The sequence below is a fragment of the Mastigoproctus giganteus genome, chromosome 5 (assembly GCF_048544385.1).
Source record: "Mastigoproctus giganteus isolate SK-2022 chromosome 5, ASM4854438v1, whole genome shotgun sequence".
NCBI classification, from domain to species: Eukaryota; Metazoa; Arthropoda; class Arachnida; order Uropygi; family Thelyphonidae; genus Mastigoproctus; species Mastigoproctus giganteus.
In genome coordinates, this window is record NC_143579.1 from 225932501 (window position 1) to 225948770 (window position 16270).

The window sequence follows — 16270 nt, forward strand, 5'->3', positions numbered from 1 at the left end:
TTCACACCAGTACGAAAAATGGTGCAATTTATTTATCAGTATAGAAAAACATGATCTCAATCTAGAAATACCAGATGGAATATACTGTACTTGCTTAAAAAGCGACTAAAAATATATTACATTTATGTGTTATATGACCTTGGTAAATAACAAACATTGTCCAAGTCTTAGTGGACATAAGTGGAAATTTAAGAAATGGACAGCTCCATCAATTCATGCTGAAGTTACTTTTTTTTTTTTTTTTTTTTATGAGAGTTTAAATGATTTAGACATTTTCACATGATTGCTGTTTTACAAACATTTCACTCAAACATTTTTTGAAACTATTTTTCGCTTTTAATAATGTAATTATATTCATGAATTTACACTACACTAAATCTCTGTAATACTGCTTTTCACATGATTTTGTCTTCAAGTTTCCTCAGCCTTCCTGATTTGGCATCATTAATAGCTCCCCAGAGGTCAAAGATGAAGTCATCAGTGAATCCAAATGCTTCAAGATCAGAGCTATCAATAGCTGTTACAAATTCGTGTGGATTGGCCTTTTCCCTGCCAAGCTCCCAAATCTGAGTTGCTGAAATATAAAATACAAAATTTCAGTAAATGCATGTTTACAATCTTTTGTATATTAGGACTAGAATACAAAAATTTACTCTAATTTAAACAAACTTTCTTTCTGGTTATCTGGCAATAGGTTAGAAAAATTTCTGATTTTTGATGTCCATTAAGGAAGAGGGGAAATTACAGAGGCTGATTCAGAAGAATCTAGAGAAAAGGCATGCAGCAGAAATTGAAAACCCATGAGACAGAGTAGAGAGAGATTAGGTATTAATTAACCTAGGAGCCTGAGATAGGTTTTGGGAACACCATCCCAGATGGGGGAACAATATTTCATGGTAGAGTGAATTTGAGATTTGTACAAAATGAGTAGCTTAGAAGAAAAGAAATGCTGGGTGCAAAAAAAAACAAAAAAAAACATTCTCTGATGCAGAGGTAGCAATATTTGTGATGTGCTTATGTCAAGAGTTACAATAGCAACACAGTCAGTGGAGGGTCATTAATATACAAGAGGAAAAGAGTAAAAGGACACAGAGCCATCTACTATCACCCACAGTGAGTAGTCTGAGAAAACTGGATACTATTGCAAAAAAAAAAAAAACAGCAATCCATAAGATAGGAGCTTACTCAGAATGGCCTTTATGCCAAACACAATCAAAAGCCTTAGAAATGTAATGAGCAAATGCTTGAGTTTCACTAAACTTTTCCATAAAATTTGTCCAAAGATAAGTAACATAAGCCAATATATTATGAATGGATTAACTCTAACAGAATCTATATTTACAATCACTGATCAGATGACTTCAAGTGCTGGTGATGAAGAATGTATTTCTTCATTACTTTGGAAAGAAAAAGGGTAACCAACCAGGCAATAATTGGATGGGGGGGAGTTGCCACCCTTTTTGCAAACTGGCTGGTTATGAGCAAATTTCCAAGTGGAGGTAGGGGAACTAGTGGGATAAGAAAGCATAAAGAGACAACATGTTTATAGAGTAGCACAAGTTTATAGAACTGGAGAAATGCCATCAAGACACAGGTTTTCTGACATCAATGTTGCTCAGAATTCTAAAATCCTATCAGAAGCCTAGTCTTACTTTCATTTAAATTTTTTTTTTTATTAGTAGCTTGCCCTTTTACTTATTTCATAGTCATGCATGGCTTCATTTTTGATCTCCACAATAGTAATTCAATATCAGAAATCTAAACATTAACAGACAATGCTTGGTTTTAAGAGAACAGGTATGTGAAATTAATTTTTCATTTAAAGCTTAGAAGTGGCATCTCTCAGAAAGAATTAGTGACATTTTTTTAACCTTACATGTACCAAAATTTAGTTTAAATTGGATTGAACATGAAAGTTAATAGTGGAGGAGGGGTATGGGTATAGATCGATTCATAATAGACCCACACCCACAAAACCAAAAAAAAAAAAAAAGAAAAGAAATGACATATTAAGAAAATTGTCCTAAGTTTTTTCAAAATATAAGAGCAATGAAGCCCAATTCTTCCTACTTTAAGTAATATTGTTTAAATATAAGATAGCTTATCATACTTTTTGGAAGAAATTTCTTCACCCGACGCTCACATCAGATTGATCCGTTAATATATAATATAAAAGATCTAAATTTATAACGTGATAATATCCATATTAAAAGATTGTTAATTTATACGGTTTTTATAAAACTAATCTTGAATTCAATTCCCAACATCTACTTACTGCTACCAAGGAAGATCAAAACGTAGCTAATGTACATCGGCTACGCTTGGGGGGGGGGGGATTCACAGACTAAAAGGTTAAAAGTAGCCACAGGCAGAGGTGAAGGTGATTCTTGCACTACTTCTATTAGAATAAGCAGCGGCCTGGAACGAAGGGTCCTGGGGGTTTCATGATGCCTGATGGCAGTCATCATGAAACAGGTGGGTATATGGGATGTGTTCAGGTAACTAAGAATAAGAAAGGTGCATGTATACCAATACTAGAAGTATAATAAATAAATTTGATGAATTTGAAGTGTTGGTCAAGACATCAAAAGCAGATATTGTTGGGATAGCAGAGACGTGGTGTCACACAGACATAAGCAGTGCAGAATTGGAATTTGGGGAGTATAATGTGTACAGGAAGGGAGGAGGTGTTATACTGTTAATTAAGAAAAACATAAAATCAAAAAAAGTGCATCCAGTTAATATAGATGAACAGTGCACTGTTGAGTCAGTATGATGTGACATAAGCACTGCGAAACCAAAAAATAAGAGTAGGAGTGTGTTTAATGACTCGAATGAATAATTGTACAGAGAAATAGAGTGGGATAGTAAATCAGAATGTCTTATAATGGGGAATTTTAACTTCCCAGATATTGATTGGAACTTGTGGTTGGTCACTCGCACACTAGTAAGACTTTTGTGGATTTATTGGATTTGTTTTCTGCAGCAGCACGTTCGAGAGGCAACCAGAGAGAGTAATACTCTTGATCTGGTTATTAGCAGTGATCACAGTGTACTGATGTGGGATTTACTGTCAACTCATCTATGTTAAGTGGCCCAATCTGACTCATCCCTTTCCTTCTAGAGGTTTTTTTTTTTTTTTTTATGAAAATCCCAAACACGAAAGGTATCAAAACCTATAGCACTCAGCACCGTGCATGGGTTGAAGGAGAAGTATGGGGAGAGGGGGATGCCGGAAACTTTGCTCTAGAGACTAAACATGGGTTTCACCACTTCAGGCCTCCAATAAGCAAAGTGGTGGTATTTCACCGGTTGATGAAAGTCATCTACCACCTACAAGTTTACATAAGTAAAGAACTCTTTGCTGTTTTTCTTTGCATCCTTTGCCAAAGATATCTTGTAACCTGGTTTTGCCTGCCTAACCTCCTTTGTGACTTCATTACAGACAAGCTTATATCTGCCGTAGGCTTCTGCGTCACCTGATAATTTATATGCATCCCATACATTTTTCTTCTCTGCCACGAGCCTCATTAATTCATCTGACATCCATTTAGGCCTGAACCTTGAACAGTATTTCTGAAAAGCCTGAAGTCCCTGAAGGCTTACCATTTAGAATTCAACGTTGGTAACATCATCAGTTGGTCCCACTGTACAGAATTTAAAAACTGTCTGAGACCCCTGTAGTCATCTTTATGAAAGCAAACGCCCTTCCCTTTAGCCTTGATTGTAGTTACATCTTTGAGTAATTCCCAAATCAGTACATTTTGATCACTGTCACCCAGTGGTTCCTTTATCTGTAAATTCTTAATGCATGAATAATCACTGCTGATAATCAGATCAAGAGTATTACTCCCTCTGATTGCCTCTCTAACATTCTGCTGTAGAAAATAGTCATTCAATAAATCCAAAAAAGTCTTAGTAGTGTGTGCGAGTGACCAAACCACAAGTTCCAGTCAATATCTGGAAAGTTAAAATCCCCCATTATATTGATTTACTGGCCCACTATTTCTCTGCACAATTGCTCATTATACTCATCAGATTCATTAGGCCTATAACCCACACCTACTCTCATTTTTTTCCTTTCCTCGTGCTTATTTCACACTAAACAGACTCAAGATTGCATTGTTCACCAACATCAATTGGATGCACTTCCTTAATTTTTTCTTAACTAACAGCATAATCTCTCTTCCTGTCCTGTCCTGTCTATCCTTTCTGTACACATTATACTCCCCAAATTCCAATTCTGCACTGCTTATATCTGTGTGACACCACGTCTCTGATATCCCAACAATAGCTGCCATTGATGTCTTGACTTGCACTTCCAGCTCATCAAATTTATTAACTATACTCGTAGCATTGGGGTACATGTAAATAAACATTCACCTCCTTCTACTCTTAGTTACCCTAACACAGCCCATGTATTTATTTGTTCCTGGAAATCTCCATTGCCTTGCTTTCATTCTGCTGCTCATTCAAATAGAAGCAGTGCAAGAATCACTTTTGCCTGTGCCTGTGACCACTGTTAACCTTTTAGTCTGAGTATCCTCATAAGCTAGCAGTTTTCCAACCCACCTAACACTGCCTCGATAGCATCAGCAAATATTCTTGCACCCTTTCTATTTAAGTGCTGCAATAGTTTTTGGGTTTAGCTATGTTCTTTCTTGGATTTGGAATCCAACTATAGAAGAATCTCTCTCTCTCTCTCTCTCTCTCTCTCTCTCTCTCTCTCTCTCTCTCTCTCTCTCTCTCTCTCTCTCTCTCTCTCACTCACTGGCTCCACTACTGGGAAGAATGCAACAAGCCACAGCTGCAACATTTGGGAAATATATATATATATATATATATATATATATTTTTTTTTTTTTTTTTTTTTTTTTATCAAATTTCATTGTATAATTTTAGATTTTGTCATAAGATGGTTCAACATTTTCATTGCTTGCATCTTCCATATGAAAGAAATCAGCTGCCTTCCACCCTTTTCTTTCTGTTGAACCTTTTAATTCTGACCTATTGGCATTGTGTAGCAATGAATGATTTATTTTAAAAAATGGAACCCAATTCAACCTAGTTCATAGGCTGGCATTCCATTTTTAGAAAACAAGCTGAAAAACGATACTTCTTTGGAATATCAAACTTACCTAATTCCGAGTCATTTATACCCATGAAGGACTCTAGGAGACTGTTAATTTTATCAACTGCTGCTTGCACAACATCAGTAGGCTGAAGAAAAAAAGGAAAAGTTGATTAAAACTCATAATAAACTGAATATTTTTGTGTAATTACTCATCAAAAATTATATTTCTCATTTAATTATTTCAGAACAGAAAACTTAATACTTGCTAAACTTTTTATAAAAATTATCATGCTAGCATTAAGTTTCTGATGTAGTACAAGTTCTTAACCAATACTGAAAGCAGATTGTTTCATTCAATATAGCCTCATATTACCACATTTACAGGGTTGCAGAGACAATTAACTTTTCAATGGCAATATATAAAGGAAAATAACCTAGGGTTCTGTAAGAATAATGACTATGTTTTAAAATACTCTTTAAAAAGTTGTGCAAAGCTGCACACTTTATGGAAACATAACTGAAAGGGAAGGGGGGGGAAACAATACATTTCCTTTAACTATGATTTAAAGTGTGTTTCAACACACTTGTGTGAGTTTTAACATTTTCTGAGTTCCCAGGAGAAAAACCATGCCATCCTTGGCCAAGACTGACTAACTCAGCCACACTGTAAAAAAGGTCCATAAAAATTCCTCACATCATCAACGGGACTTGAACTCACGTCTTTTCCATCCAATGGGGGGGGACTACTAGCCTACTAACTGTGCAACCCATGAGGGCTACAGTACTTGAAAATAAGCTCAAAGTGTTTGTTCCAATTTACATAAGCTGTGGGGGAAACAATTGCGCCTCCTGGAATCCCACTGTTCACAAGTCAATCAGCTGAACATCTGTGCTCACTACATAGTGAGTTTCCAGTGGCAGTGGATGCATTGCCATAGAAAATCAAAACTTTGGTAAGTAAATAAATGCTTCTTAAATGTTATGTTTTTTTTGACTTGATTGCTGAACATTCGAGTGAAATTAATCAAAAGGAGTTTTTTTTTTTTTTTTTAAATCATGAAATAATATTTTTGTTTAATGATGTTAATTGTAGAGGATATTGTGTAATATCCTCCTCTATAACTATTTCTCTATCACTTGATTCAATTATTTATTAGGAGGAATGAGGATACTAGAATTCACTCCAGTTCTAGAGAACCAAATTGTGCACTTCGAACAGCATTCAAAATAAAGAGCATGGGTGGAGGAAACAGAGAAGGCACAACAGTTCACATACATCATTTTAATATCATGGAAACTGCATTGCTGGATCTGAATGTTGAAAATTCGTTCCCTTCTTTTATAAGCCCAAACCATAATTCAGCTAACATATGCAAACTCCTCAATTTTCAAAGCTATTTTCAATTGTCATATATTATAAACTGTTTATAATTAGTTGGAAACAATGATAAGAGATGGAAGTGCATACTGGAAAAAAATTAATACAACTGTACATTAACACATCACTTTTAGAATTATTTTCTTTTTCTAATTTCAAATCTCTTCTTGTAATATATGCTGTATTATAGAGGTTCCCAAACTTTCTCCGTTCACAGCACCTCTAGGCCAAAAGAAATACCTAACAGTTCCGTTCATTAAGTAGTTAGGTCCAAACAACTTAAGTAACGTTGAAGCTGTGAACTACCTCGAGCTAGTAGTTCACGTGGTGTCCTCCGACAGATGTTGAGTATGGCTGTTTCTCTTGAAAATTTAAAATATCCTGCAGTGTGTGCCCCTGTGAGTTTGCTGGGGCACCATGGTGCACAGTTTGGCAAATGTTGCTGTATTATATTCTATTTATTTATTGTTTGTAAATGTATCTGTATGATTATTAGTTACTTTTCTCCTCTCTAAGGCTCAGACTGTTTTGGAGTAATAATAAAAAAGTTGAGTAGTTGGTAACTCAACCAGTAATGATGTTCACTTTGAGTTTAGTTGTTCAGTACTTTCCATTCTGCATCCAGCTAAAACAGGAACATCTGCTGACATGTTGCTGGACAGCATTCGATGACTCAAATACAATTCTTGGAATTCACAAGTGCTGGTAGTGCATGAATGCCTAGGTAAATAGTGTTGTTTGAAGATAATAAAGCACTCAAAACTTACATTGGTATTATGTTTATTTCTGAGTTGGAAATATGTACATAATGGAGTCAAATTTAGTTTGTGGGTTGTACTGGAACAGCCAACTTTCATCGCAAGTAATTACAGTACTCAAAGTCTGGATCTTCTTCAATTTTTTTCAAGACATCTTGTTCTTTGACCTTCATTCAAAATTTTTGGCACCATCTTGGCACAAACTTTTCTCATGGCTAAATTTTCAATTAAAATTTTTCTAACTGTTTGTCCACATTTAGTTCTGATGCAACATTCTAATGCTTAAACAATGATTACTTCTAATCAACATCCTTACCCAGTCCACATTTTCATTAGTTTTCATGGATACCGGATTGCCTGGTCATTCACAGTCTCTTCCTTCTAAAAATCTTTTATGCCATTCAAACATGTGAGCACTCAACATAGTATCTTCTCCATAAATTTTACATAGTATCTTCTCCATAAATTTTACATAACAAATCATAACTTTCAATTGTTTCCTTTAGTTTAGTTAAAAATTTGAGGTTGATTCGTTTTTCACTTCTTTTGTGTGTCATTTTTTCGTAATTGATTGTCAATTTTTAGTAAACTGCAAAAACACAAAGTAATGAAACTTGTCTCACTGCAAAGCAAATGAGCACGTTGGAATGTGACGGCAGACAACTAGGGAAAGGTTCAGAGTTAACTGCTGTGACTGTTTCACAGGTAACACTTGGCGTGTAGTGGCTGCTGTGTGTACAGTCTTCTTATTTAATAGCCACACCTTGCATTTTCTTAACTTACCTCTATATCTGCTTAGTTATAAATGCATAATTAAAAGAAGCTAATTAGATGGAAAATAACATATTAAGACCTCACCCATTAAGAAGCACAGCTCTCAAAAGGATTGTAATTTAAAACTATCAGCATGTGAAAAAAGTTTGCTACGGACAGAAAATTAAAATTAATTTTAATTTTCTGTCCGTAGCAAACTTTTGTTTATGCTCCAGGATGACCACATAAGGACAAGGAGTTCACAAAATAGAAAGAATGCAAGAACAGTGCCATATTTAGCAGTTGTGCAGGCTTGAACCGTAGTCGACTCAAACATATATTACTGTATCTTCATGTTTGATCACTTGACTAGCCTTTACAAAAACACTACAGTAATTGAAGATTGTCAGTGCAATCAACACCAGATTCAATTGGTATTATTGTGTATATCAGAAGAAACTGGAATTTTAAAATAAGAACACTTCCTTCCGTCTGTCAAGTTGATTGGTTGGTAAGAACTTTACATCATTAAAATTTGATGTTGGAAATTTATATTGATAAATCTAATGCTAAGAATGTTTTTATGTTCTCCCTAACAGCTAATGCATTCCATAATGCACAGCTTATGATAATTTAAGGGTGAACATTAATGTTGAATTACCAATAGAAATTTCCAACGTATGGAATTTGAATAATGTATCAACCAATCAAGTTTAAGCTCCCTTATACACGTTCCTCCTATTTTAAATTCTGGTTTCTTCACACACACACACACACACACACACAGTAATAGCAAGTGAAGATGGTGTTGACAGCACCAAAAAGCAAGGCAGCTTTTTGCCAGTCTTAACTTACTACAGTGTTTCTGCAATGATAATTTAACTTTCTGTTCATAGTGAACCTTTACCACATGCTGGTAGTTTTACAAACTATTCTTTTAATATTTTATTTTGCATTTGTTTTCCTATTAGTAGTAGCAAATGTGAGAAATTAGCCACAAAAAAAAAAAAAAACTCCATTCCCTCCAATAATTTGTCTAGTTCTTCCTTGAATAAAACCAGTTATTGTAATTATGCAGTCATAACCAAGTAGATATAGAGGATAAGTTATGAAAATTAAAGCTTCTGCTATATATTTTAATTATAATTGTGGTTGTAACTAGAAGTAATTGTTGTAATTGTCTTTACTGATATCTACTGTTAAGGAACATAATAACCGATTCTTTGTTACAAATGACTGCCTCCTCCCCAGTTACTTAGTTGAGAACTACACATTAGAACTTTCTAAATATTCAACAAAACAAGTGTTAATCTAGTCCAAATTTGACTAATCTTAAACTATTTAAGAAGTGTTTTGTTACTTTTTATGCAAAATTCCTACTATAAAATTGCTTATTTAAAATTTTTCTTTTCCTGTTTTTGCATACAAAAACAGATAGCACAATTGTGATTACTCAGTTAAAGAGAAAATAAGTAACATACTCAACACAATCTACAGAATGCTTAAGCAACAATAGCAATCAATTACTGTTAGCACATTTCCTGGAAGGGCATTATGGTGTGATGTATAGCAATAGTGCTTATTATTTTGATTATTAAGTTTGATAATTTAAGAGAAACTTAAACTGTAAAATGCAGTTCTAAAATTTTAAACTCTACTTTAACTTAAGCTATTGGAACAAACCAAGATAATTTCAAAACATTGTGCTATGCATTAAAAACTTACAGCTTCCTCAATGGTAGCTGGACCTTTAGATCGTAATCGTAATGTTTCTTTTCCAGATCCAACGTTACTTTTCTTGACACCTCCTGAGCCACTACGAGGGCCAATATGTGCTTTTCAAAAAAAAAAGTAATAATGTACACTTAAGTTTTCATTAAAATTCTTATGGACATCACAGAAAGATAGTTAATATGCATGTTACAAAACAAATTTCAAATATACTCAAACATTTAAATATTGAAGTTATCAAAGAAAAATAACCCATACAATTATTAGTTGTCACCCTTCTAAGGAAAACAATGCTCATACACAGACTCCACAATGGCAAAATAAACTATTCTTATCATAAAGTAAACAGAACTTAAGGAAATTTAGAAATTTCTTTACATGAGTAATTTAATGTGGAGTCCCCTCCCATGGTCAAAAATTTCCACATGGTTTAATGAGCTTCTAATTTCCAAGCCTGTTCTACATCTGAAAGTTGGCCAAATGTGCCAATGGCCAAAAGGATATCCACCATTTAAGAACAAATTACAGGGATTTTTAAATTTCTTTACACAATTAACTTTTATCTGGTCCAGTCTGCCTCCAATATGGGGGAAAACTGTACCAGGTGTTAATGGCTAATAGCATTAATAGCAAAAAAAAAAAAAAAAAGGATACAGAGAGAAGATTGGACCAAAATTGTGGGAGCCACTAGGGCCAGCTACAGTCAGTCTGCTATTTTTCCTCTATAGAAGTCTTAGGTTAAAGTTTGCCATGCAGTCACCAAGGAGAATCAACTTGGTTCTCCTTGCTGGTGGAATTAATTCTCATTCTCAAAACTGGCCAAACAAGCTACATTTCAAGGGCATCAGCAGCTAGGGGGAGGAAATTTTCCTTTTTTATGGAAACGTCAAATGCATGCACGTGTTAACAATTTATATTTATTTGTTTACAAAATTTCTTTACACATGCTTGTTAAACTTTGGTAAAATATCATGAAAAACTGATCAGCAAAATTACATTCAAAATGATTGGATGGGCAGGTGGGCCTGATAATGAAAGCCACTGGTCCAACAACAGCTTAGTGAAAAACAAAGTTGTTGTTGTTATGGCATCACATTTTCTGATTTTTCAAATAATAAGTTTGCTGTGCATCTTAACAATTAAGAAAGGGAATTGATAACATAAAAAATAAAATGGTATTTCAGCGGATTAGATTTACCATATTCATCACTTCATATGATTTACTTTTTAATGCCATTCAAAAATTCTTAATGTAAATATTTTTATTTAAAAAAGTTGTTTTTTAATATGTATTAAAATATGTTTCAAGTAAACTTATCTGAAGTTCAAGAGGGATTGGATAAATAGGTAAACGAAGTGAGAGAAGGTTGATACTGGTTTAGGTTTTTAATTTCTATAATTTTTTGTTACAGAGAGTTGGAAATTGAAAGGGAGATGGATCTTTTTAATGTATTCTTCCTTTTGCTTCCTTTTTTTATTTTGATTTTTGGTTCCCAATTCATAAATGCATTTTATGATTTATCACAGATAACTACAGGAGGCACTTGATTAAGAAACTGAATTTTAACTCCTTTTCCAATTGAAAACTGACATAAGCTATTAGTATTTCTGTTGAGGAGGATGCATTTACCCTTGTGATGTTTTGCAGTTCTGAAGAACCTGAAGTATGTATTCTCTACTTTGGTAATTGCATTTACTCCAGAATGCTTAAAAAGGTTGGCAGGGTGGTTAACAATGGTAATCAAAATAAGCTATGGCAACAAAATCTAGAGAAATTAGGCAGATGGGCCAAAAAATGACGGTTTAAGTTTAACATTAGTGGTTTTACCAAGAAAGGCTTCAGTTCTGCAAACTGCAGCATCTTGATATTAGTCACCTGCAAGGTGATCTTATTGAGGTGTTTACTACTGAGCTGACACTACTCACGTTGGGCTAGTACAGTCAGTTCTGCTATAATGCGATGTTTACATTGGCTCATGCGCGATTTCATCTGTGAGTAACACCAGGTGAATGCAAAACCCAGCACCAAACTGAACATAGCGACCTTTCATGTTCAATACATATAAGTTTACAAAGCTTAAAAAACATCAAATGTGTGAGAGATATATTTCCCGTTTACTGTAGTTGTATTGGTCGGAGAAACTGTTGTCACTTCAAATGTGTGAGAGATATATTTCCCGTTTACTGTAGTTGTATTGGTCGGAGAAACTGTTGTCACTCGCTGTATTCACATGATAACACGTGATATTGTAGGCCGACTCATGTTTTCAGGAGCTCACATTTTTCTGTTCAAACAGAAATTTTGTGAGGTGTGATAGCATGAACAGAGCACTACCATAAAACAATAAAAACTATTTGCAGTTTTCAGTTTATTGGGATTTTCAGTTAGTGCAGTCTAATTATAAATGGATAGTAAACTCTATCTTATTGCATTTGCGATAATACAGATAGCTAGAATTCTGTGGGTTTTTAAGTTATTATGGTGAAATGTTTCCCCTTCCCTGAATCTTCAATCATATAAAAAAACAATAAAATTTTAGAATCTTCTCTTCATTCCTATTTTTTAAGCTTCATAAACTTGTCTCACTTGTCCAATTTGTGCATCCCATGTTCGTCATTATTGATTGCTTACTTTTTTACTGTTTTAAATTTTACAATCCAAAAAAAGAAAAGAAAATATCAGTGAACAGAAATATCAATCAAACAAACTTCATATCTTGTCAAGGTAAAGTGCTATATTTACTGAAATATTTATTTATTAAAAGTTTAAGATGTTTAAACCTGGGTTTCTAATTTTTTTTAGTGTTTTACTTATCAGACTGAACATTTTTTGAGTGCTCTGCCCCTATCTTTCCCATAAGCCCTGTTGTTTTTAATGCATGAAATATCATAAAGTGGAGATTTTTAGGAACATATGTATAGCATTATAGCAGAACTAACTATATCTTAAAAAATATTTTAATTATGTTTTGGTTTGAATGCTTTTCTTTGGAAGTCTTTCCACTTGTGTTGTTATCAGTGATATTGGTGCTGGATTCCCAGACTTAACATTGTCTAAGTTTGCAGAATATACAAAGGTTGGTAGGGTGGTTAATGACAGTAATCAAGGTAAAAAACTGCAAAAAGATTTTAAAAAATTAGGCAGATGGGCTGAGAAATGGCAGTTTAAGTTTAACATTGGTGATCTTACCAAAAAGGCAAAAGTTCTGTAAATTACAGCATCTTGAGACTACACACTGATGTGATCTGATTGAGGTTTTAAAGGCATTTGAATGGATTGAGCAAGTTCAATGCTGATGGTATTCTTCCTCTTGCTGAGACTATACACATGAGAGTGCATAAATTCAAACTGAGGAAGGATGATTGCAGAATAAATGTGCAGAAGTTTGCCTTCCGCCAGGAGATGGTTAAGTGTTGGAACAAACTTCTATCTTTTGTTGTGGAGGTGAGCAGTTTTAACAAATAAATGTAAAGGTGGGAAGGGTCCCCCACCCCCTTTTTTGGCTGATGTTTTAAAAGCTTGCTTTCGTGCATCATTTGTCACTACTGATATTGACAAATGAAAGGTAATGCATTTGGGCAACAGTAATCTCAGATTAACATATAAACTGTGTGGTACTATGCTCAGGGTAGTGAAAAATGAAAGACTGGTTTGGGTTTTTTTTGCTGATGCTGTTACGAGCTTACTTTCCTGCATTATTTTAATACTAAAATATTTTGTGAATTTTTATAAAAAAGAAAATAGCATTTTATAAGAGCCAAAGAACAGTTTTGAAATTCATACAGATGATGGTATTAAGGCTAAAGAAGAAGAAGAAAAAAAAAAAAAAAAAGGTAAACTGCAACCATTATCAGTCCACTGCAGGATGAAAGCCTGCAGTGGACTGATAATGGTTGAACTCCCACTCCTGACCACTGGGCTATAGAGGCCAGTTAAAGAATAGGGGTGTAAATAAGCACATCAAGGCATTTTCTAGTGGACCACTGTATTTTTAGACAAAGTGGTTCATCTAGTTAATGTCAATAGAGTTCACACTTTTAAAAAAAATTCTTGCCTGGTTAAGAGCTATAGTAAAGATGAGACTTTTTTTTTTTTTTGGTTAGCAGTTAACTGGAAATGGGCAGAATAAAATTTGGATAATAATAAATATAATAACTTACAAAATCCTGCTTTAAGAGGTTCAACAAGTCTCAATGTAAACGTTGTTCCTTTAGGTATTTCACGTAGTACTTTGGCCACTTCAAAATGTCTAAATCCAACCATACTCTGGTCATTAATTTTCTCAATATGATCTCCCACCTATAATTAAATAAAACACTTATTAAATAAAAAAAATTGAATCTGAACTAAAGTATTATTAATTTGATAACAGTACTGCTTATTTAATTGATGCTACGCAGTGCTTTTTTTGTAAAAAAATAGGTGCCGGTACTCATTCTTTGCTATTAGGAATAATTGAAAATTAAAAAGATATGATAAGTGCTCTAAAATTGTTTTTTTCTTGATATTGTTACTTTCGTAGTAATGCTTTTGGAATAAGAACAACAAATTTAGTATATTAACACAGTTTATTAAGTATAAATTAATTATTCAAGTATATATAGAAAAATAAGTAAAATGTGAATAAAATAAATAAATAAATCGGTCAACTACTGAGTGCCGGGTGCTAAGGATGACACAAATGGTCATAAGTGTAGTATCTCAAATAGAGAGCTTTATGGTAACTGAAAAAAAAAAAAAGTTTCTAGTACCCCAGCTTGGTCTAAAACATAGGAAATAACGAAAACTTTGTCTAAAAAAAAAAAAAAAAAAAAAAAAGGTAAACTGCAGCCATTATCAACCCACTGCAGGATGGAAGCCTCCTCAACAATTCACATTGAGGGAAATGGACCATAATCTGCCACACTGGTCCAGTGCGGGTTGGCAGATCGATCGTATTTAGCAGTCAGGGGCTTGAACCCTGGTCTACTCAAGGAGTGTGTGCTACTGCACTCCTGCTCCTGACCACTGGGCTATGGAAACCCTGCTAAATGTTGTCTATTTGAGTCTTTCCAGTTGTTGTTGTGAATGCCAAGGGTGGGAGAAGCGACTCCAACTTCTTCCTGGAGAAGCGACTGGCAGGTGAGGGCCGTGCAAGACTCCACGCAGGAGCCTCTCCACCGCCACCACTGCCGCAACACTGGCTCTCCGAGTACCTCCTTTCCGGGGCAACTCCAGCTTTGAAAATTGTTAAAAAATACTTCTAGTCAAAAATTTATAAATGACCTTTACAGAATTATTATCTAACTATTTAGCAATCTTTTTGTCACCAAAAGGAGAGTTACTTAGTACAAAGAAGCGCACTATAGAAGTGCAATAAAATTTTTTTTTTTTTTTTAATTTTAACACAAATATAATTTATAATTATAAATGATAGATTTCAATCAGAGTAGCTTTCCCTTGATAAGCATCAAATAATGCTTAGCTCATGTGATTTTTAAATTTTTAGCTCCATTAGCAATGGAACTAGAGGGGGACATGAAAATTACTCACATTTTCCTGTCTGGCGCCGCCATTTTTAATTTTCAACGGTAACCCCTCTCCATTTCTGAGACAAATTTTTATCAACAATGATCAATATGGCATTATGTTGGCCCACTTGGTGTGCAAACCCATGCAAAATTTCTAGTCAATAGGTTGAGTGGTTCCAGAGATACAATGCTGTGACAGACGGATGGACAGGCAGACAACCGAGTGACATTTTATGGGTCCTTCGTTAGACTATGGCCCCTAACACTAATAAGTAAAAATAATTTTATAATAAAGTTTTTGTAGAATATTCCAAATTTTTATTAAGTTTTTATCCGACACCCCATGTCGACTTCTTTTCTTCCTCTTTGTGTGTGTCGGTTGCTGAATGATGTTTCCGAAGCAGCCACGAATCGACGTATTTTGCTGGATCGAAGTGGGTCAGCGGTGGGCATACAATTTTAAGAAACGGTAGTGAAGAAACTGTTTTTGTCATCAACGAAGCTCTGGTTGGGCTGACAATCAGATTCATTTGTGAAAATCCTCGTTCACATTCACTTGATGAAATTGGAATCTTACTCAGAGCGTCCATCAAATTCTTCCAAAACCATCTTTTCAATTAAGTACCCACGAATTGCATTTAACTGTAACCTAATTGACAATTTTCTAACTTCATTTTCACCAAATGCCAGCAATTCATGCTTAGAAGGTTTAATACCTTCGTTGTCCTCGTTTTCCTTCTCTCATCATCAGTATTGTAAGTTGTTCTTAAATTTGAATTTTTTCTTTTCTTTTCTTTTTTTTTTAAACTGTCTGAAATGTCTGTGTCATTTGGATATTCAGGTACTTGACCATGTAAACAGAGATAGGGAAAATTTATGGAAAAATGTCGATAACGCACTTCTACGAAACAACAGATGATTATTTGTCGGTGTAAAAGAAAATCAGGTGCTCCTAATTCTCGAATGGGGTGCTTACAGTTGATTCACAGTGGTGTTCAACCCGCCCGGAAAGTGAACTAAAACAGCATTTTAAATTTTGTTAATTATCAAAAAATTTCTCATTAA

The 16270-nt window shown here is 34.4% G+C and overlaps 1 protein-coding gene across 4 annotated transcripts in view; it reads right to left on the reverse strand.

Annotated features, from left to right (window-relative positions):
• Positions 1–313: 313 nt before the first annotated feature.
• Positions 314–16270, reverse strand: part of kermit (PDZ domain-containing protein GIPC-like protein kermit) — a 168550-nt gene continuing 152593 nt past the window's right edge. For all 4 annotated transcript variants that reach the window (XM_090373764.1, XM_090373762.1, XM_090373760.1 and 1 more), the window contains 4 exons: positions 13856–13994; positions 9689–9798; positions 5139–5220; positions 314–574 (listed from right to left, as the gene is read on the reverse strand). In XM_090373764.1, coding sequence (XP_090229890.1) covers positions 396–574; positions 5139–5220; positions 9689–9798; positions 13856–13994 — 510 coding nt within the window. In that variant the 3' untranslated portion in view covers positions 314–395. The remainder of the gene's footprint in view (positions 575–5138; positions 5221–9688; positions 9799–13855; positions 13995–16270) is intronic.